Source organism: Sinohyriopsis cumingii, chromosome 17 (genome assembly GCF_028554795.1).
Source record: "Sinohyriopsis cumingii isolate HCF-2022 chromosome 17, ASM2855479v2, whole genome shotgun sequence".
NCBI classification, from domain to species: Eukaryota; Metazoa; Mollusca; class Bivalvia; order Unionida; family Unionidae; genus Sinohyriopsis; species Sinohyriopsis cumingii.
In genome coordinates, this window is record NC_142977.1 from 31617676 (window position 1) to 31642528 (window position 24853).

Consider the following 24853-nt stretch of genomic DNA (forward strand, 5'->3'; position numbering starts at 1 on the left):
TCGAACCACGCCAGTTAGCCATCTTTCGTTGGTTTTAAGTGTGTGTGTATGAGTATGATTTGGATTTTTAACGTAGCGTTAACAATTTTTCAGTCATATTGACTACAATGTCTGGTGTGTGGCAGTTTATAGTGATGTCTTGCACTGGGGCATCATGCCGCAGGCATGTAGCATGATGTCCCACCCAGTCACATTATCCTGACACCAGGCAGACCAGTCTTAACACTAACCTCTTAATGCTGAGCGCCAAGCGAGGCAGCTGTTAGTACCATTTTTGTAAGTCTTTGGTATGACTCGGCCGGAGATCGAACGCACGACCTCCCGCATCCGCGGCGGACGCTCTAACCACTAGGCCACCGGAGCGGTAGTTGGTTTTAATAAGGGTTGTCATCGGTATCAAAACTTGATTTTATATTAAGTAAACGAGTGGGGCCTCTTGTAGCTGACACACATCTGATAACGGTGGATCATCATTCCATTGTTCATCGATTTGTCCTTTTACTTCCTTATCGTTTTGTAACTGATAATAAATTATTCAATGCAAATAGAAACACGACATTTCGATAATCATACATGTGTGCTACCTCTGACGCATATTCGTTTGCATTACATGCCTGTCATACATGTAAGCTCATATTTTTCGTATTCCGATCAACCCTCTCTATACATTTACTTGGTTATATTCATCGATCTGTACCGCTGGAATCGAATTCGCCATGAACTCGCCATGTTACCTTGACTAATCAATTTGGCACATATTTGGATCAGTTACAACGCTGGAATGGATCGGGCGTACTTATACAAAGGTACGATAAGAATACATGTAGGACAGGCTGGTACATAAACAAGTATGCAATGCACAGTAATATTTATTGATCGCTCAAATGCACAGAGTTCATATTTAATATTCTTCCTTGTACAAATCTTTTTGTATAAATTTATATTCGGTCTCAAAAGGACAAGGTAAATAGAAGAGTCGACTATGAAGCTTTGTGTCTTATACCTTTCCTAGCTTTACAAACTTAATAACCTATTCGCTGCTATAGAAGCATGCTAACCACACGTTGTATGTAGTATGACTTCGTCTTTAATCATGCATTTAATGTGCTATTCAATAAGGAAAACGTCCTCACGAATAGAAAAATATATAGATATATTTATAGATTAACTACCTGATGCAGACTTTGTGTATGCAAAATGTGTGATGACTCAAAAGAAATACAACAAAAGACCAGTCAAAATAAATAAAACAATAGACCAGCCAAAACAAATACAGTTAGAGAGTAGTTTTTTCATTCATAAAAAAATCCCTATCTTACCATGAGGGACCAAATCCTCCCTTTATGCACTGAGTGGTAATGTTAAAATGAGATGATTTTCTTTCCAATAGGATGTATATGTATGTGCGTTTGTGTGTATGAGAGAGGGAGAGAGATGTACGGTAGACTATAATGCAAGAGACCCCTAACCCAAACTAACATGCGTGTTTTATATTCTACAACAATGTGTCACCACCAAGCATCTATATTTAAAAATCAAATGCAAATGTTCAACTCCACGGCCAAAGCACCTACTAATTTGTACCGATGTTACTAATATTGTAATTCTAATTCTTATTCGTCCATGATATTTTTAAAGTCATTTTAGCTGATTATCTTTATTTTCTGTACGTTTCGAGCACGTTTATCATATGCACCTAATGTTTTAAGTTATTACCTTTTTACGTGCTAGTAATACTTAAGTATGCTCGACCTTCCATAACGACGATATCAGTCTGTAAATGTATATAAAGCATTCTACACGGAAGAAAATATGATAGTGTAGTCAACACACTATGTACATTCGCGTTAGGTAGTTTATTAGCTGATATTGTAGTCTGATAGAGTAGGCAACACACTGTACATTCGCGTTAGGTAGTTGATACTAGACATTGTATGAGGTAAGTTCACCTACGCATGTGCCACGCTAATATTTATATAGTTGTTGTCCAACAGGTTAAACATGGCGACCGCAAATGCAAGTTTGGACTCGATAAAATGGTCTGCGAAAACGTATCGGTTAGATGAAGTTTCGACTCACTTTAACCTTCCAATTATGGTGCGCGTAAGTGAGGGAATCTATGGATCCCACGAATCGGAGACATTTTCAGCAAATGATGTAATAAAACTAGAGAAAGAAGTGACTTTATCCAAGGTTGCAGCACATTTTATCTTTGATTTAAACGAATGGAGATCAAAATTAGGATGTAGTTATGACCAGTATGTGTCGCTGCAGGAGAGCTCTGAAATTCTGATACCCCTGCATTACAAGGGACAACTTCACATTGTCGGTGCAGAGAGTACTTGTGAAAGTGTTTTCGAGCTTTCAAGGACCAATGCAAAGTATTTTATGGTGTTGAAGAATCTTGTGATTCCCCAGTCAAATGGTTCTATCACCCTTCAAGCAGGCTCAGTACTCGAGATTGACCGTTCGTTCCCTGTTCCGTGTGTAAAAGGTGGAAACAAAATCATTGTGTGTAAATATGACCTAAACAAAATACCGTGTAAAGTAGAATTACCGTTGACCATCAAAGGGAAGTTCAAGTCCCTAAATGACGAGACAACATACACTTTACAAGAAGTCATTGACAATTTTAAACTTCCACAAGCAGTGAAATTTGTTGACAGTGATATACAAGAGATGTACTGTAGAGATATTGTTGGTGGTGTGGAAAATATGGTACATTTCTCAGGAATGCTAAGCCTGAACCGACTTATCAAGCAAAAGGTGCTGATTGGTTACTATAAAAGATTGGATGCTAGATCCGCAGAGCAGACTCAGTTTTTCCGGCGACCCATCGTTGTTCTTCCATTAGACAGCTTTGATGTACAAGGAATAGAAGTCTCAGTGCCTCAGATGCTTCCTGAGGATAAGGACATTTACGAATTTGTTATGGCCAACAACTTTTTATCAGACAGGACTTGTGATTTGACAAGTGTTGATGGGAACTTGTACGCTGAATTTGCTAAGTGTCCCAAAGTGCACATCCTGAATGACGTCTTCCCACCTCTTTATCCTAAACCGGGTGCACCATGCGAGCTTCCTCCACCAGTTCCACCCAGGCCTCGCAAATTAACTCAAGTCTCAGCAGCAAAAGGAGAAAACCGTATGTATTCACTTTTTCAGTATTATTAGCACATACTATTTTAAACAACGTAATATAGTAAATAAAAAGACAGCCATTCATACAATGTTGATATTTACTTTTAAAGCAAACTCAATCCTTTTCTTGGAAGACATGAAAATGTTCATCGAATGTTCTTGCTTAAAGGTATAACAGGGTAAAGTGGTCGAAAAGTTAGTTTAAATTTAGCCATTTGGGGGTGGGGGACGTGCGAAAGTATGCCTACATAGCTGGCTTCATTTCATAAGTTTAACAGTACCAAAGACCCAACAATTTGAAAGTATAGTGAATAAAACCATTCAGCACCGAAATTTCAGTTAACCAAAATCTCCTTGAAATCAATTATTGCATTGGTCATTTCGTTAATTATGTACAATAACTGCAACAAAGTAAACGGGTACTACAATACAATAAAAACTGAAAGACGCTTCTGGTCTCAAGGCACTATTATTATAATAAACTCCATAAAACGGAGACTAAATGACAGTGCTTGGCCAGTACATGATCTTTGAACAGTTCCATACCGTACAAAAACGCACACATGTCAATGAGATTCTAACTATCGCATACTATGTATTGATACTTTAATTTTGGTCTTGTTATTGGTGTCTCATTTTCAAACTCTAGAAGAACATACATAAATTGTAAGGATATCAGATCGCATTCCATTGCTAGGTGACAACATGTAATCTTAGCACACCAAAATCTCTCCAAACCTTTATTACAGTCACGAAAGATTTCGGTCTCGAGAAGTTTCGCTGTGAAACAAATGTATTTTGTAATTTGTCTCGACCTTTTCAATTTCCTGCCATTGACATCATAAAGCGTGTGTTTTGACATCAATCTGGCAGCTACTGTACGAGATTACGACCTCACCATTTGTATATTTGTATCAGGGACAAATATGTTTGGATCTATTTGTCTTTGAAAAGATTAAAATTGTACTGGTGTAATTGTGCAAATACACCTTCCTAGATTCATTTCAGTTTGAAAGCACTCTATAACCAGTATACTTTCCAATCACTGACTATTATCCTACCTTTGTGAGCATGTTTTAAATGGAGCCAAGATCCCCAGCATTTTATGTTAGAAACAAGAACATGGTAAAAAAATAAGGAATACACCGTCTGCATAAGGTAGAAAATTTGGATCAAACATAGTAACCTTAAATCAAACAATAACAATTTCCACAGGTTTTGTATAAGAAATGTTTCGCAATGCATGCACACTAATTTGGCCGATGACATCTATCTGGAGATTAATCACAAAGCATTCTTCAGTTTTCAGCCTTTGCAAATGTGATAGTATGCGTTTTCTTTCCAAGCGTAATGATCGACAAGCAAATATTTTAAACCATAAATTTAGCAGCAGAGAGGGTGAACAGGCCACTTGCTGGAAGGTCCATTTATTAAACATTAAAACTTCATATGAAAAATAAAAATACAAGGTAAGTAACACAAAACCGAATCCTCTAACTAAAACCGCGAGTTTCTCTAACTGGGCTAGTTTATTTTCTTACTCTATCTTTGTCGTTCTTGTTTTTCAAAAATTTGGATATGTTATGTTTACCCGTCGTGACACTTATTTTTTTTCGCATCCTCTCTGCTGCTGTAATGTGCGAGTAATTAAATCATTATTATATCCATAATGGAATCTCCCACAGCTAGATTAACTCGAGAGCGACTAGCGTCAATTAAAAAAATATATCCCTGTTCGATATGCTGTCAAGCAGCAACTACAAATGCGTTAGGAGTTTCAAGTGGAATTTACAGAAGGTACAGAACAGTTATTTAAAGCAATTGTCGAACCAACAAAGAAAATTGTTACAGCAAATGAGGCGGTTCAAAATGCACTTGAAACATTGCCTGTTGGTATTGTTGGCCGTTTACAAGCAGTTCAATCACCATCCAAGCAACCTCCTCAATCACAACCACTACCAAGAGTTAAAACTAACATTATGGTTAAATTTTACGCCGGAAGGTATTGCCAATATCCTGACCCAGATCAAATAATTAATATTTTCGCATCTGGATTTCGTGATAGAGATAAATATGTAAAACCCAAGTATGTTAAAACTTTAAAAGCTGCTGATTGGATTAAGGATGTATATCGCATCGCTGCTAATAAATCGCAAATCAAATTTAGGGAAGATATTTATAATTTTGGCATATTTAGCCAGAAAGTACATGAGCATATTGAACGAGTAGATCAAGAAAAGAGACAAAAAGAAGAAGAAATGAAGCTGCAACTTGAAAAAGCAAAAGCAGAAAGGAAACAAAGAGAAAATGAAATGAAGTTTAAACTTAGAAAGGTTGAACGAGCAAGGAAAACAAGAAGAATATTTGGAATTTGAAGAAATTAGGTAAAGGAAGGAATTAAGCTCACCAAGTAAGAAAGAAGCATAATGGAAATGGGAGAAGGAATCAGATATTAACATAAGTGAGGCAGAAGAAGCAACTGGAAGTGGTCTTGTTACTCAATATTTGTCAACGATTATTTACAGGCGATATCATGGACATAATTTGTATCGGTCTCTCATCGATGAAATCGTTGATGATCATCACAGTGATTGAAGGTATACAATTAGATCAGTGACAAGTAAATAAGATGATTATACATAATGCTCAACGTGGACCTGTAATGGTCAGCGTGATAAATTCGCGATTGCCAACATATAAAATTACCTACGGAGATGGACCCGATAATGTTGTTCACGGTCTATTTAGAAGGATATCCCCAAAAGCAATATCGATTGCAAAACAATTATCAAGGAAAAGCTATTGACGTTGTTCGTGATAAAGTTAGTGGTGCCGCTGGTCACGTTGCTAGTAAAGCATTCTTGGCAATCAAGGATACACAAGCACAATTAATACGAAGAAAACCTAAGCCAGTAAAGTGACCCATTACTGAAGTTACGCCTGCAAATGTTAGTAAGATAATAAATCAAGCTGCAAATAAACAATTAGCAGAGTTGGTTTGTGTACCCATGTCAGAAAAAGAAAAATTATAACTGCAAGTTTAATAACAGGAAGTGGTCTTCCTGTTAGACGATAGTATTTATAATAAAATGTTTAAACGTGTATCTGATCCTGCGTTTGACATGGACGTACCAGTTCTCAACGATGAATCTGTATGTGATTATCAGTAGTATTCTTATGACGCACGTGTACCTAACACAAATGAACGAATCGAATTACAAGTTCAAGATATAAGTAGATACTTTTTACCTGCTGAAGCGTTTATTGAAGTAGAAGGTATACTTTTGAAAGCAGATGATACACCATAGTACTGTTTGCTCGACCTGGTGTTGTTAACAATGGTGTCATGGCATTTGTTAAAAGTCCATACACATAATTGACACATAATTGACGCAAACATATTGAATCATGTCTCGAAACTATTGATACTGCTACGAGGATATTGGTTCTGGCAAGATATTCCGATGATTACTCGAGGTCAGCTGAACCGTCAATGATGTTTACAAAGGATACCACTTATCACCCCAAGAGTAGCTACGTGAGACTAAATACAACTGTGGACGCAGTTGCATCGATGAATGATGTTTTCTATTTAGGATTTGCTTCACGTAGACACGTGTTAAATGGAGAAAAAAAATTTCATGTGCGATTCCACTATCACATATATTTAGATTCTGTAGAAATGTCAGATAATAATCTGGCTACTCAATGCAGTTGATGTAGGTAAAGTAATACTAACAAAACTGTCACTGTGGATGCCAGTAATGACTCCATCGATCGACGAAGAACAACGATTGTTATCTTTCATGAGTCAAGGCGATAAGTCAACATTGCCATGGTTGGCAATGACTACAAATAGCGTTCAAAGTAATGCTGCTGGGTTATTCACATGGCAGATAGTGTCACAGCAGGGAATGTCAGCACCACGTCATATATTCTTCGCATTTTAGAAAAATGCTGGAGTAGATTCACAGGAAAGAAATTCAATGGTGTTTGACTCGCTTGGGGTTAGTGAAGTTGCTTGAGGATAAACGGACATCAAGAACCTTCTGAAGAAGTTTTGTTAAATTTTGATCAAAATCATGTTGCACGTGTTTATCATCGGTTGATAACATTTAATGGGTTGTTATCAGAATGTCGATTCTGGTTTGCACTACTTTATATCCAATCTATTACTTTTCGTTGGAACATTTAAATTTCTTCAGGCAATCTGTCTTTGATATACACTTCCTAGCTCGTGTAGCTCGACTGCCCGCTGGTGGTTATAGAGCAATCGCTGTTATGCTCACCTATACAACAATGTTGCTTGAAGGCGTTGGTGGACGAATGAGAATCATTAATGTTCCAGTAGAAAACATGTAATTAAATCGCTCATGATATTATAGTATCATATCATCATGCTAGTTTCAGTCTGACTCCCGGTCAGATTAAAGAAACTACAACCAGTTTAGGAAAAGAATCCTGGAACAAAAATAACACTAAAAAAGATCAGATCAGAGGTGGTAAGAATTAACTATCACTGACTGAACGTCAACTCAAGCACTTCAATAATGCCAAAGATCAGACACCGGTATTGAATCTGAGCTTCTGTGGATGCCATTGAAGACGTAGGTAAAACAGGTGGTATATTTCTATTCATTGCAGCTATGCTAGCTTTAATAGCCGCTGCGGCTCCAGCTGTTGCAAAAGTAGCTGCACGTGTTCCTGTTGGAGCTGCTGCTGCAATTTCATGAAAGAAAGCAACAAGAAAAAGAATAATGACTTCTAAACAAGAGAAAGGGTCTAAGATTGCCAGGAACCCCTCTTTGGTACGGTAAAGGTCTGGACTTCCAGGAACACTTCGCTGATTCTTCCTATGTCAAATTTCGATTTATTTAATCCTGCTAAAAATTAAATATGAAAAGCTTCAGAGGTTTTTTATGCTTGATCAAATATCAAAACAACCAAACAATATTGAAACAGGCATTATTAATCTCGATAAAAGTTCCAACTCAGGTACTCATTGGGTGGCATACGCAATTGATCCACGAGGAATTGTTTACTTTGATTCATATGGGTTGGCTCCACTACAGCAAAAGAATTTTTAAATTACGTAAAATCAATAACATTCCAGTCTTGCATTCAACATTCCGAGCACAGACAATAACAGATCCGCCAACATGCGGGCGTGAAGTAATTTCTGTACTCGACGCTGTGTTATCATCAACAATGCCACCTCATAAAGTCGTGCACGAGTATACGAGCAGATGGTTCAACATTTTGAACAGATCCTAAGGTATAATTGTAGATATTTACGGAAGATCTTCTCTTTTGGGTCTTGCAAATGTGGACCAATATTAAGTCGTTGTTTTTCAAGATAAACAAGGACGATTAAAGACGAGTAATATCCCGGTGATCGACATTAATCGGCGAGTTCCATATGCAGCAGAAGATAACTTACTGATGTTTACTAAAAGTAGTAAAATTAAAACAACAGAGGAATCACTTTTATCAATCATGGGAGAAACTGCTGGACGTATCAAAAGAATTGCGGATATTATGTACGGCGATCTCAATATAAGTAAAAATACAATTATTAATGTGAGAGAACCAAAATCAGATGATGATGTGGTAACAAGAAGATATATAGATAGTAACACGATTATGATCAAAACTATGATCGTTTATTAACCGCAGGTGATACAATGACTGGTTCTGTCAATATGACTAATAACAACATTACTGGTCTTGAAGAACCATAATCAAGTGATGACGCTGCAACGATGAAATACGTCGATGATACCAACATTCCGATGATGAACTCGTTAATGACAATCAATGGAATAATACACTTAGGTCTGAATATTCTAATCATGTACAAACGTTTCTAAAGTTTCGTAGAAACATAAATAGAGCCATTAATGACATTTCTGGAAGTCAACCAGTCATCGACATTAAGCTCGTTGAAGAAAAAACAATTACCGAAAGTGTAGTATATACTGTAGCATCTAGATCAACATTATGGTCACCACTTAATAAATCCATTAAAAATCGCGCTGAGGTTACCGGGGTATACAGCTTATCAGTGCTTTATGCTACGACATGTACGATATCAACCACAATAGCACGGCGTTGTCCACGTAACGAGTTTACTCGATATATTTTAGTTATTGTTGGATCGAAACGACGAGGGAACATTCGTGGTGGAACCCGAAGAGAAAGGCAACCACGTGTTGTACTATTGGTGTCTTGAATTAAATGCTAAACTACCACCTACTTAAATTATAATCAGCTCCCCAATCAACATTCAACATTACAGAAACAATCAAGCACGTGAGTGGCAAACAAAACTAAAAAATATCGTTGACGAGTACATAGCAAAAGCAAACAAATATCGCAGACGTATGGTTGTTGTTGACATAATTGTGTATTAGGCGTCTGCTGTTATAATTGGAACTGGCGTATTGTTATCAACAATAGCAATGCCATTACAAGCAATTTATGTTTCAGCTGCAACAACAATTGCTGCCCATCTTAATATCATCGCAAAACAAAATATGTACGTGCACAAACACAAAATTACATGACTATATAATGAAATTACATACAGCGACGTTATCATATTCCAAATTATCTTCGTTAATATCATCAAGCCTTAGTGATGGAGAAATATCAGATACTGAGTTCATGGAGATGATTAAGATTTAAACAGAAGTAATGATTTTGATAGAATCCACGCCCAATTTAAATATTGATAAAAATTCTAATAATAATATTGTCAACGCCGAACGAGTTACTACATCAGATTGTCGTTAATACAACTCTGTTGAAAACAAAAATGATATCAGCAAGCTCAACCAATCCTAAATTTAATATTAACTTTCCAACTACAATTCCAGAGAAAGAAATAGCACTAGCACAATCACGAGTATATTACAGCTGGCCAAACATTAGATCAAATTCATTTGGTGGATTGCCAGCAAATAATTCACTGGTATTTGCAAATTAAAAAAAAAAAACCAATTTAACAACGATTGGCAAGTTGTGAGTATGCTTAAAGGTATTTATCAGATTGAACAAATCAATGATGAATTTCAACGCAGAATTTAATCTAAAAGAATCCAAAATCGCTACTACGGTTCATTATCAGCCTCGATAGAAATATACTCTCTAGATTATGTTGTAGATATTTATCAATCATCAATCCGATCGGTGTTAGGATTGCCTGAAATTCTTCCTGAATTTGAATGACCGCCAGAACCAAAGCTGATTTCCTCACGGATAAGAATATATTTATAAAACTTCCAGAGTATTGAAAAGAATACCCACGGATTACCATAGATCGAATAAGAGGAGATCCTTCTCGGCCTGAAAATTATCATGCTACATCTTATGGGAAAGAACGTCCTAAATTAGCATGACAATATATGATTATGAAGACGAAACCTTTCTTCCAGTTATGAATGAGGATAGATTTGTCTGACTTTTGCTAACGATATTAAACCTGAATAAACACTTGTACTTGATGACCTACGAAATTTATTTTCTGATATTATGCAATACTATAATAACGATGTAAAACAACAAATCATCGAAACAGTACAACATCTAAATCAGTTTGTATCAGATCTTGAATATGTCAGCTGGCTTATTTTTTAAGAGGCGATGTTCGATGAAAAATTAAGCGGAGAAACCCCGAAAGGTATTATATTTAATACTACACTAAATATAATTATTTCTCAATCATTATAAAATAACCGAAGCAGAGTTGCTAAATTTTGTTATAGCAGTACATTCCAATGACGAACTAAAAAAATCAGTCAACGATCTTATTAATGAAAACTTTCCACACATTGTTGAGTCACGTAGAAAATAGCCCCACCAGCAGGTATTCTCAAATATAACAATGATCCATACGGCGGCGGCAGACATATTACACCAGGAAGTAAAAATATTACATCAAGAATCGAATTCTAACTTGTATGTGAAGCAAGTGACGCCAACTATCAAATCGATCTTGAAACATCAAATCAGGCTCAGCAAGGATATATTTTATACACATTTACACCTCAAGTACCTCCTGGATATCTGATCGTACATGAACGCATTAATCCGGTATATTTGCTATGTCATAATCCGCTATTATCAATGATACATTTCAAACTTACTGACCAATCCCGACATTTAATGAATATCAATCTGTATGTAAGATCATAGATCTTCACGTTCGTGATTGATTTTCAATCCTAGTTCCTAATCAGGGGAAATAAAATATATATAACAAAACAAAAAATGTTACCGATTCTCGCTCACGTTCAGGTATATGATATTCAAAATAACAAAAATCGGTTAGATTTTAATTGATTGGGTAAAATGATACTTGAAATAACGAAAATCAGTAAGATTTTATAATAGATGGGGTGAAATAATATTCAAAATAACAAAACTTAGTTAGATTTTATAATTGATGGGGTAAAATAATACTCAATATAACAAAAATCTCATCGAAAACAAAAAATTACACAATTACATAATAATTTCATCCTTAAATTTGTCATAAACAATTAAATATATTATAACAGAAGTTATTTTTGTTAACGATCATCATTTAGATTTCATCAAATTATTGGGTATATTATCCAAAATATTTTCAGATTATCAAACAATTGTATCAAATTGATGGGAATATTACCCAAATTAAATTAGATTATGAAACAGTTTCATAAAATTGATGGGGTAAATAATACTCAAAAATCAACAAAATCTCATCAAAAACAGGAAAATGAAAGAAATTACAAAATAATAATAATAACAATAATAATAATAATAATAATAATAATATTTTCATCCTTGAATTTGTAAAGGAACAAATAAACAAATATAACTGAATTTCGTCCAGATTTTAGGTAAATGGTACATAAAATCATGAAAATCAGTCAGATTTTATAATTTGATTGGGTGAATGGTACTTGAAATAATAAAATCAGTCAGTTTATTACCCAAATTTAATCAGATTATCAAACAATTTCACCAATTTGATGGGTATATTATCCATTTTTGTTCAGAACATTAGTCAATTTCATTAACAATTTTATGCTCAATAATGTTTGTATTGATTTTATCGTTTCTAATAATATTTCTAATTATCGAACAAGTTCATAAAATTAATGGATATATTACCCAAATTAAATCAGATTACCCAAATTAAATCACATTTTCAAACAGTTTCATCAAATTGATGTTTATATTACCCAAATCAAATCAGATTATGAAACAATTTCATCACAATGGTTGGATAAATAATACTCAAAGATACTAACAAATCTCATCGAAAACAGATTAAAAAAAACAAAAACATTTTTACATAATAATAATAATAATAATAATAATAATAAGAAGAAGAAGAAGAAAAACAAGAATTTCATCCTTGAATTTGTTAAGGAACAATTAAATACATATAACTGATTTTCATCAATATTTTAGGTACATGGTAGATAAATTCATGAATATCAGTCAAATTTTATAATTTGATGGAGTGACTGGTACTTAAAATAATAAAAATTGGTCAGATTTTATAATTTGATGGGGTGGATGGTAATTAAATCATAAAATTCAGTCATATTTTATAATTTGATGGGGTATATCGTACTATAAATGATTAAAATCCTGCTAAAAACAGAAAACATAATAAATATTATTATCAGAATAAATATTATGATCATAATGAAAAACAAATCTTATTCTTAACTGTTGATTGAATTTGATGCGGTATATGGCACTTGTAATCGTGAAAACCAATCAGATTCTATAATTTGGTGGTGTATGTGATATTTTAAATCATGAAAATCAGTAAGATTTTATAATTTGATGGGGTGAATGGCATTTAAAATAATAAAAATATCATCAAAAACAGAAAATTACACAAAAAATATTATTAGAATAAATATTCTCAGAATAAAAATTAATATCAGAATAAATTTTATAATCTTGTTCTATACTGATTCTTAAATTTGATATTGTATATGATACTCGTAATTGTGAAAATCAGTCAGATTTTATAATTCAATGGGGTGAATGGTACTTAAAATAATACAAATCAGTCAGATTTTATAATTTGATGGGGAGAATGATAATTAAAATCACGAAAATCAGTCAGATTTAAAATTTAATGGGGTATATGGTACTAAAGCTTGTTAAAATACTGCTAAAAACAGATAACATAATAAACATTATCAGAATAAATATTGTTATCAGAATAAAAATAACAAATCCTATTCTAAACTGATTATTGAATTTGATGCGGTATATGGTACCCGAAATTGTGAAATTCATTCAGATTTTATAATTTGATGGGGTGAATGATACTTCAAATAATAAACAATCTCATCGAGAACAGAAATTTTTTTAGAAATAGGTATTATCAGAATAAATATTAATATCAAAATAAATATTATTATCAGGATAAATATTATAATTTTGTACTTCACTGATTCTCAGATTTGATAGGGTATATGGTACTCGTAATTGTGAAAATCAGTCAGATTTTATAATTTGATGGGGTATATGATACTTAAAATAATAAAAATCCTACTAAAGCAGACTATATAATGAACAATTTTAGAATAAAAAATACCATACTTCACTGATTTCATAATTTGTTTGTTTCTATAATACTTAAAACAATAATTATAGGACTGATTTCATAATTAGTTGGGGATTATAATACTAAAATAATAATTATTTGACTGAATCAGAATACATGTTATAATCTAAATCATAATAAATGTTATAATCTAATTCATAATAAACATTATAATCTAAATCAGAATAAATGTTATAATCTAAATCATAATAAATGTTATAATCTAAATCATAATAAATGTTATAATCTAAATCATAATAAATATTATAATCTAAATCAGAATAAATATTATAATCTAAATCATAATAAATGTTATAATCAAAATCAGAAGAAATGTTATAATTTAAATCAGAATAAATATCATAATCTAAATCAGAATAAATGTTATAATTCAAATCAAAATAAATATAATCTAAATCAGAATAAATATTATAATCTAAATCATAATAAATGTTATAATCTAAATCAGAATAAATGTTATAATTTAAATCAGAATAAATGTTATAATCTAAATCAGAATAAATGTTATAATTCAAATCAGAATAAATGTTATAATCTAAATCAGAATAAATGTTATAATTTAAATCAGAATAAATGTTATAATCTAAATCAGAATAAATGTTATAATTTAAATCAGAATAAATATCATAATCTAAATCAGAATAAATTTTATGATCTAAATCATAATAAATGTTATAATCTAAATCAGAATAAATATTATATTCTAAATCATAATAAATGTTATAATCCAAATCAGAAGAAATGTTATAATTTAAATCAGAATAAATATCATAATCTAAATCAGAATAAATGTTATAATTTAAATCAGAATCAATATAATCTAAATCAGAATAAATGTTATAATCTAAATCATAATAAATGTTATAATCTAAATCAGAATAAATGTTACACTCTAAATCATAATAAATTTTATAATCTAAATCAGAATAAATATTATAATTTAAATCAGAATAAATGTTATAATCGAAATCATAATAAATGTTATAATCTAAATCAGAATAAATATCATAATCCAAATCAGAATAAATTTTATGATCTAAATCATAATAAATGTTATAATCTAAATCAATAAATGTTATAATCTAAATCATAATAAATGTTATAATCTAAATCAGAATAAATGTTATACTCTAAATCATAATAAATTTTATAATCTAAATCAGAATAAATGTTATAATTTAAATCAGAATAAATGTTATAATCTAAATCATAATAAATGTTATAATCTAAATCAGAATAAATGTTATAATCTAAATCATAATAAATTTTATAATCTAAATCATAATAAATGTTATAATCTAAATCATAATAAATGTTATAATCTAAATCAGAATAAATGTTATAATCTAAATCATAATAAATGTTATAATCTAAATCATAATAAATTTTATAATCTAAATCATAATAAATTTTATAATCTAAATCATAATAAATGTTATAATCTAAATCAGAATAAATTTTATGATCTAAATCATAATAAATGTTATAATCTAAATCAGAATAAATGTTATAATTTAAATCAGAATAAATATCATAATCTAAATCAGAAAAAATTTTATGATCTAAATCAGAATAAATGTGATAATCTAAATCAATAAATGTTATAATCTAAATCAGAATAAATGTTATAATCTAAATCAGAATAAATTTTATAATCTAAATCATAATAAATGTTATAATCTAAATCAGAATAAATGTTATAATTTAAATCAGAATAAATATCATAATCTAAATCAGAATAAATGTTATAATCTAAATCAGAATAAATGTTATAATCTAAATCATAATAAATGTTATAATCTAAATCAGAAGAAATGTTATAATCTAAATCATAATAAATGATATAGTTTAAATCAGAATAAATATCATAATCTAAATCAGAATAAATTTTATGATCTAAATCATAATAAATGTTATAATCTAAATTAGAATAAATTTTATGATCTAAATCATAATAAATGTTATAATCTAAATCAGAATAAATGTTATAATCTAAATCAGAAGAAATGTTATAATCCAAATCATAATAAATGTTATAATCTAAATCATAATAAATGTTATAATTTAAATCAGAATAAATATCATAATCTAAATCAGAAAAAATTTTATGATCTAAATCAGAATAAATGTTATAATCTAAATCAATAAATGTTATAATCTAAATCATAATAAATGTTATAATCTAAATCAGAATAAATTTTATAATCTAAATCATAATAAATGTTATAATCTAAATCAGAATAAATGTTATAATTTAAATCAGAATAAATATCATAATCTAAATCAGAATAAATGTTATAATCTAAATCAGAATAAATGTTATAATCTAAATCAGAATAAATGTTATAATCTAAATCAGAAGAAATGTTATAATCTAAATCATAATAAATGATATAGTTTAAATCAGAATAAATATCATAATCTAAATCAGAATAAATTTTATGATCTAAATCATAATAAATGTTATAATCTAAATTAGAATAAATTTTATGATCTAAATCATAATAAATGTTATAATCTAAATCAGAATAAATGTTATAATCTAAATCAGAATAAATGTTATAATCTAAATCATAATAAATGTTATAATCTAAATCATAATAAATGTTATAATTTAAATCAGAATAAATATCATAATCTAAATCAGAATAAATTTTATGATCTAAATCATAATAAATGTTATAATCTAAATCAGAATAAATGTTATAATCTAAATCAGAAGAAATGTTATAATCCAAATCATAATAAATGTTATAATCTAAATCATAATAAATGTTATAATTTAAATCAGAATAAATATCATAATCTAAATCAGAATAAATTTTATGATCTAAATCATAATAAATGTTATAATCTAAATTAGAATAAATGTTATGATCTAAATCATAATAAATGTTATAATCTAAATCAATAAATGTTATAATCTAAATCATAATAAATGTTATAATCTAAATCAGAATAAATGTTATGATCTAAATCATAATAAATGTTATAATCTAAATCATAATAAATGTTATAATCTAAATCAGAATAAATTTTATAATCTAAATCATAATAAATTTTATAATCTAAATCAGAATAAATGTTATAATTTAAATCAGAATAAATATCATAATCTAAATCAGAATAAATGTTATAATCTAAATCAGAATAAATGTTATAATCTAAATCATAATAAATGTTATAATCTAAATTAGAATAAATTTTATGATCTAAATCATAATAAATGTTATAATCTAAATCATAATAAATGTTACAATCTAAATCAGAATAAATGTTATAATCTAAATCAGAATAAATGTTATAATCTAAATCATAATAAATGTTATAATCTAAATCAGAATAAATGTTATAATCTAAATCAGAATAAATGTTATAATCTAAATGATAATAAATGTTATAATCTAAATAATAATAAATGTCATAATCTAAATCAGAATAAATGTTATAATCTAAATTAGAATAAATTTTATGATCTAAATCATAATAAATGTTATAATCTAAATCATAATAAATGTTATAATCTAAATCAGAATAAATGTTATAATCTAAATCATAATAAATGTTATAATCTAAATTAGAATAAATTTTATGATCTAAATTATAATAAATGTTATAATCTAAATCATAATAAATGTTATAGTCTAAATCAGAAGAAATGTTATAATCTTAATCAGAATAAATGTTATAATCTAAATCAGAATAAATGTTATAATCTAAATCAGAATAAATGTTATAATCTAAATCAGAATAAATGTTATAATCTAAATCAGAATAAACGTTATAATCTAAATCAGAATAAATGTTATAATCTAAATCATAATAAATGTTATAATCTAAATCAGAATAAATGTTATAATCTAAATCATAATAAATGTTATAATTTAAATCAGAATAAATTTTGTAATCTAAATCATAATAAATGTTATAATTTAAATCATAATAAATGTTATAATCTAAATCAGAATAAATATAATCTAAATCAGAATAAATGTTATAATTTAAATCAGAATAAATGTTATAATCTAAATCAGAATAAATGTTATAATCTAAATCATAATAAATGTTATAATCTAAATCATAATAAATGTTATAATCTAAATCAGAATAAATGTTATAATCTAAATCATAATAAATGTTATAATCTAAATCAGAATAAATATCATAATCTAAATCAGAATAAATATCATAATCTAAATCAGAATAAATGTTATAATCTAAATCAGAATAAATGTTATAATCTAAATCAGAATGAATATTATAATCTAAATCAGAATAAATATAATCTAAATCAGAATAAATGTTATAATTCAAATCAGAATAAATGTTATAATCTAAATCAGAATGAATGTTATAATCTAAATCAGAATAAATATTATAATCTAAATCAGAATAAATAAAATCTAAATCAGAATAAATGTTATAATTCAGATCAGAAGAAATGTTATAATCTAAATCAGAATAAATGTTATAATCTAGATCAGATTCTGAATAAAAATAAACCTGAATCAGAATAAATATTATATTCTATCAACACTTTTATAATCACTAGTTACTTTGTCGTTGTTTTCATTTTCACAATCCGTTACAGAAAAATTGAAACGCTCGCTCCCACATCCAACAATTTTCACTTTCACAATCGCTGACACATCTTTCATTTTCACGATCGGACATACTTTTTCTCAATTGCCTCAAGCGTGTGTTAATAATTATTTTGTTTCGTATTCATGACCTACTTCTGATCTAATTTTTTTCAAGTGCGCGTGAGAGAGATACGAATTTTTCAACTTTTGTATCTTTCAATATTGCCAAGGATTGGAATATAGACTTTTGGATCAGCTTTATGAATCTATTTTCTGCTAGTAGTGTATATCTATCTTAAAATTTTCGTTGTCCTAATGATTCAAAATCAAAAATAATTTTTTGACGTTTCAATTCATCATATATTTTTATATTTTCATGTTTCAATTTTTTAATTGCAGAAAAAATAGAACTACTATTTTCATAGCTCATTATATTATAAATATATACTTAAAATAAAAATAAAAATTATTACATAACATAAGGTAACATATTTACAGCATTTTATATCATCTTAGTTCTAAAGACGGCAGAACAATTGTATTTGTATAGACACAACAAAAGAATGTTTTACTTTCCTATTTACTTCCACGAGTACACTTGATGAAAGGACCACAGCAAGTTCTGGCTCCTTTTATAGTGTCCCAAGCCGTTCTAGAAAATACTTTTAGAAATTCCAAAGCCGTTCTAGAAAATACGTTTGGAAATTCCCGAACAAAAATACGTAGAAATGAGTTATTTTGGAAATTCCCGAACCATGTCAGAAAATACGTTTGGAAATTCCTGAACAGAAATACATAGTAATGTGTTATTTTGCAAATTCCCGTCATTTCTAGAATATTCTGCGTGGGCGTTATCGTGATATAAAAGACTGCCATAATTTATCTCTCCCAAGTGAATTGGGGAGTGAAAATAGGTAAGTTAAATATTTTTTTGAACTGTGCTGTGTACCACGCAGACATTTAAATTTTTGTATATAATTAGTTACGATCGCACAAAAAATAAAATCTTAATTAGTCGGTTAAATATTAGGCAGTAAGAACTGAGGTAACTACTTAGTTACTCTACCAGAAAGAGCTTAGCTTGACAGAGTTTTCTCCTTTCAACAATAATGAAATATTATCTTTTGTTTATATTTCTTTCTAAAAGCCATTCTGGATATATTATCTGCGACACGTTTTACCAAACGAGAATATATATCGAAATATTTTCCAGGAGTAATTATCAATGAAAATACCTGTTCTTCGCCAGTTTCTGTATTTACAGACTTAATAATTTTTGGAAATTTTGCATGTTTTCCTGTTTATCCAAATTTGATGTTCTGACTTTATCTAATGGCTTTTAAATAATTTAAAGAGTTAGTTTTCTTATCCGAATCAATATAGCCGATCACAAGACCCATCTCGATAAACCTGTTGAAACACTCGTATACGAATTTATGACAGGAATAATGTTTATTCCCCTTAGTATTGAAAATGAGATAACCAGCATTAGTGATATTACCAACTGTTTTTTTATAGTGGACAGGGCCTGATCACACTTTCACGAGATGCCTCATAATTATTGATGATAGGACGTTTTACAAATTCTTTTTCCTCCATTATATATAATAATATTAGTATTTATATAAATGATTCTTTTGAAAAACTGGCGAAATAATATTCAGCGTTTCTTATATTTTTTTCATTATTGTCGGTGTTCTTTCTGTATCATAATATCGTCCAGCTCTCTGTAGTTTTACCACCACATTGTACACACAACTGCGTTTTAATTCTCTACCCCAACACCACAAATCAAATACGCGTTTGGTCATAAACTCCCTCTTTACACACTTTATAAGTGAAGTTCACATAATCCGTTTACGCAAGTTTTCTTTTGCAATTATTCTTTTTGTTAGTATGTTTGCCTTAATTAAAATATGGAAGAATTCGGGAGATTATCTACAATCAAGCCTTTTAAATCTATACTCGATTTTGACAGAAGAACCCCTGACTTGCGGATGCGAGCTCCGGTTGATCCGAAGGAAACTCTGATTAAAAGTATTCGTAACGCCAAGAAAGAATTTAGAAGAGATAGCCCATCTCATATGTGGTCAACATTCAAAATTATTAACGATAAAATGTTGTTGATGCTACAATGAACGACCAACGAGCTGCGACGATTATTAATTATCTCGATACTCAAAGATATTTTTTCAGAGTAAAAACTTATATGGGATTAGACGATACTTGAATTATCCGTGACAGCATGACCCTGTCCGTCTTGACACTGGAAATATTGTTACATTAAACAAACATTCCAGACCAGGAATCCTGACTGGTATTGACAAACCCTATTACGAAACAGCGTCTTCTGTGATCGCAGTTATTTATGCAATATATCCGTTGAATCATAGTTTTCGAAAATAAGTTGTGTAGCCGAACAAGGAATAGAACATTTTACAAACGCGATGCGTGGAAATACACTAACGGATCTGCGACGTGAAAAAAATATATAAATGGGCAGAATCAGTCAAGGATAAAGGTGCTACAGTAAATGATGTTGCTGAATTAGGAAGGAAATTAAAATTCCCAATAATAATAAAAACAATAATAGTAGAGATTTTGTACGAATCGAAATATAAATCGAAAGGTGCTCCGATAAATATTATTGATCATAATGAGCATGCGTGGACATCGGCTATAACAATCATTCAACGAAATCGAACTGTTAAATTTTACCAAGCTGATATATTGAATTTTATTAACGAAATAAATAAATGTGATCCTGTATTAGCATAGTTATTTCAGAGTTCTGAAGAAGATGATCGTGATCTGATAAGGCCTGATGGAAGTCTTTGTATCGAAGAAAAAATAAAATTTGATCAGTTTGTAAGAGCTAATGGTGAGATTTATCGAACAGAATTTCTTTATATAAAAATGAAAAAGTTTTCGCTGAAATATACCCCTGTCGATGTCATGCATGAAATGTTGCTCAGTAATTGTTTTACGATTCCATTAGTCACAGAACAATTTTCTAGAGAGCAAATTTCGTGGAAGCCTACTAGGTTTGATTTTCTCAATTATATAATATCGAGTTGTCAAATATGAACATGGTGGATTATGGAGTAACAGTTACTATTATACAACTTTTATCTCGGTTGATATGGTTGCATGTTATCCGGGACGTTTTATTGTAATAGGAGAGTGTTTTAAGTATTTTGAGCGATTTGGACATCCAACACACAAGATGACCAGAGTATAGATAAATGGACCCTTACTAGATTTTGATCTGACTGGGTTGGCGTGTATCGAGTCCTTTAAGTTTGCTGAAGATCTTCATCGGATTTGTTATGTCTGGTTTGGCAAATATTTCTCAGAAACATTTGGGCACCAACAGTGTTATTACGATATATGCTTGACGAAAAAGTACTTTTATTGTTAACAATAAGTGAAGCAATTATATAATATAGTCCGAAAAACAATTAGTTTACCACAGCAAAATAAATATTCTGATGATGAAACTCCTGATATAACCGATTTATAAAATAACATCGGAAAAGATCTTGGCAGAAAAATAATTGGTAAATTTACCCAAGGAGGATCATATGATCATAAACGTCATTGTACAAGATCAATTATAGATGATGCCGCATTAGACTTTATAATTGCTGATACGACGAAGAGAAATATATTTATAAGTCGATAAACAGTTTTCTTGTCGAAATGAACTAAATTAGATACAACTGTGAGTTATATTGAAGGTGAGTCACCGCAGTTTACTCATTCAAGATCTTCTATGCTTGCATATGTTTCGATAAATTTATTATCAATGATAAACAAATTCTGATACCGCGATTCGAGTCGCTACGGATTCATTTTATATCAATAAAAAATATGCAGGATTGTTAGAACAATTACATATAGACGCTTATGCATCATGGGTCGAATGGAGAAGTAAACAAGAAAAGATACTTAGTTATTCTGAATCTACCGACGTTGAAATCAAAAATATTTATTACCTAATAAAATCAAATATCAAAATTATCATCATCACCATCGGTAAATAATCTTTTAGCTAGACATAATACTATATCGTTGGACCGGGATGTTCTGGTAAAACAGCACGTGTGATTGAGTTATTTCGTCAGAGTTCTTTAAGCTATGTTGATGTGGTTGTTTTGACTGCTACATATAGACTCGCCAGATAAATGAACAAACGAGGAGTTAAATCTCACACTTATCACATCTTCTTTCGATGGAAGGGAGATACATGGACTCCTGAACGAATGGGTGAAAGATATATTCCACGGATTATTATATGGGATGAAATTCGTACAGTGCCGCTTGAAACGCTAAAATATTTCATGATTGGTTGTCGACAAAAACTACTGCTGTAATAATGTGCGGCGATCATGGTCAACTGCCACCTTTTGTTGGATTGTCTCCACACGAATGGTCAAAGAATTTTATTAATTATTATGAGGAAAAAATGATGATCATAGAACACTTGATCCAGAACAAAGATAGTTTGAGAAATTAATAAGACTACAACCAAATAAAATTCAGTGTGAAATAATGCGTGAAATAATTTCAGAAACTCCTATTAACAACTTTTGGAATTAATGGAAACCTGATGATTTGATAGATGCGAGTAGAAAGATAGTTCGTGATACACTTCAACAACAATTATTTATGTTACTTAAAGAATTGTATTAAATCTACCAGTACCATTGTGTTATCGAGCAGCAGATACGCGACGACAAACTTTTGAAGATGATATACCAGACTCATCAGAGAAACAAAATCGTGTGCTACATGATATTGTTTTAGTTCTTGTTAGTGTTGTTCAGAGCGCGTTAACGCCTAACAGAGTCAGAAACAAAACTCGGTGGACTCTAGGAAATGCAATAAGGATTAACTTTTTTTGATATTAACATTTGGACTGTTGCTGATCGTATCGAACGGTCAAATATAGTTTATCTTGCAGTGTCTAGAGGCAGAAGATTATATCAGATGCGAAGGGTTATTATAGACTTTAAGACAATAATAATCAAACTGCTCTAACAATAGCGATGATGTAGCAAGAAAAAATGAGTTGGTTATAAACAATGTGACAAAAATTAACGTGGGTTTAATATCGATGTTGAATTTGTCATGACACTGAAACAGCAGCATAATAATCAGTGTGCAAGCTGTAACACAGTAATGTTGTGGCAGTATCCAAATAATAATCCAAGACAATTTACCGTACATAGAATTGATAGCAATTTTGGTCATACACGTGAAAATGTGATGCAGAGCTATCTTGAATGTAATCGACGTCGAGGTGCTAGTTTACAAAAGTTAATGCGGTTATAATTGTTTGTCTTCAGGAATTACTTGTAATTGCTCGCGTACAAATCCACGCTGAGGAGCAGTTAAATATAATCTGTAGATTGCGGCTCTACCCGTGGATCTTACCAAGCTGGAAATTGTATGTGTCTTAATACTCCAAATAGGATCATTCGCTTTTTTACCACCTTGAAGGTCACCGGGTTCATATAAATACCTCACAATCACATTAACTAGTACTGACTGTTTTGAAATGGAGTCATCTTGTTGTATTGAAATATGCTTTTTTGTGATCGCATTGACGGGCGTCATAGAAATCGCTCGAGTAATTTCATTATTTAATGCAGCTATCACACTTGGTAATCTTGTAATCCATTCGTGAGATCTCATATCTTTCTGAATTATTTCTTTCACATATTGATATCCAAACAATCTCTCAGCAAGCGTTCGATTAAATCGTTCAACAATTTCTTGATCACGATGAACTGCGTTATGTCCTCGTCTAATTTTGACAGTTTTTTTCTTCATCAGAGATGATACTGCATCTAGAAAGTTCTTGCCAGGATCAACCAGTAGCAACTGTGGCCATCGCAAGGATCATCGCTGATAAATTCGTTCAAAAGCAGATACAACTTCAGCTGCTGTTTTAGTTGACAGTTGTTCTGCTTCTTTATACCTAGTTGCAACATCAACGACAGTTAATGCGTATTTACGTATACGCAATTGACGTCTGCCTATTTAAATAGTATCGTGCGGTAAAAATAAAATGTCTGCCTGATGAACTTCATTTGGAGTGCTGACATCAAAATGTGCATGTTGAATTGTTTTAAATGGTGGTAGAAAATTTGCCTGATTGCCTGTCGTACTAACCAATTTTCAGCAACATAACGTGTAACATTTGCTGCATCAGCGAGTTTAATAACCGCTGCTCTATTCCTCCAATATCTTCTTGTGCTATATTACATCGATTCCATTGTAATAATAATAATCGGTTGATTAATTAACGGCCCCTAATACTAGTTTGCCTTTTATTGCAGATCTTACCAGCCAATCAGCTAATGATTCTCTGAAAGAGTTTTTGGTAATGGAATGTAACGAATGAATCAACTTCACATCTGCAATATGTCGTCGTTATAGATCCTTATTTTGATACGCTAAATCATGAACGTGGCATGCT

At 30.5% G+C, this 24853-nt stretch overlaps 1 protein-coding gene across 2 annotated transcripts in view; it reads left to right on the forward strand.

The window, feature by feature from the left end:
• Positions 1–588: 588 nt before the first annotated feature.
• The window catches only part of LOC149778358 (uncharacterized), a 78730-nt gene continuing 54465 nt past the window's right edge, over positions 589–24853 (forward strand). The window contains exons 1-2 of one of the 2 annotated variants that reach the window (XM_089939180.1): positions 589–806; positions 1995–3145. In XM_089939180.1, the coding sequence (XP_089795306.1) occupies positions 2002–3145 (1144 nt within the window). In that variant the 5' untranslated portion in view covers positions 589–806; positions 1995–2001. Of the gene's footprint in view, positions 807–1769; positions 3146–24853 lie in introns of those variants that run through there. The other variant, XM_089939181.1, reaches the window with a different exon arrangement.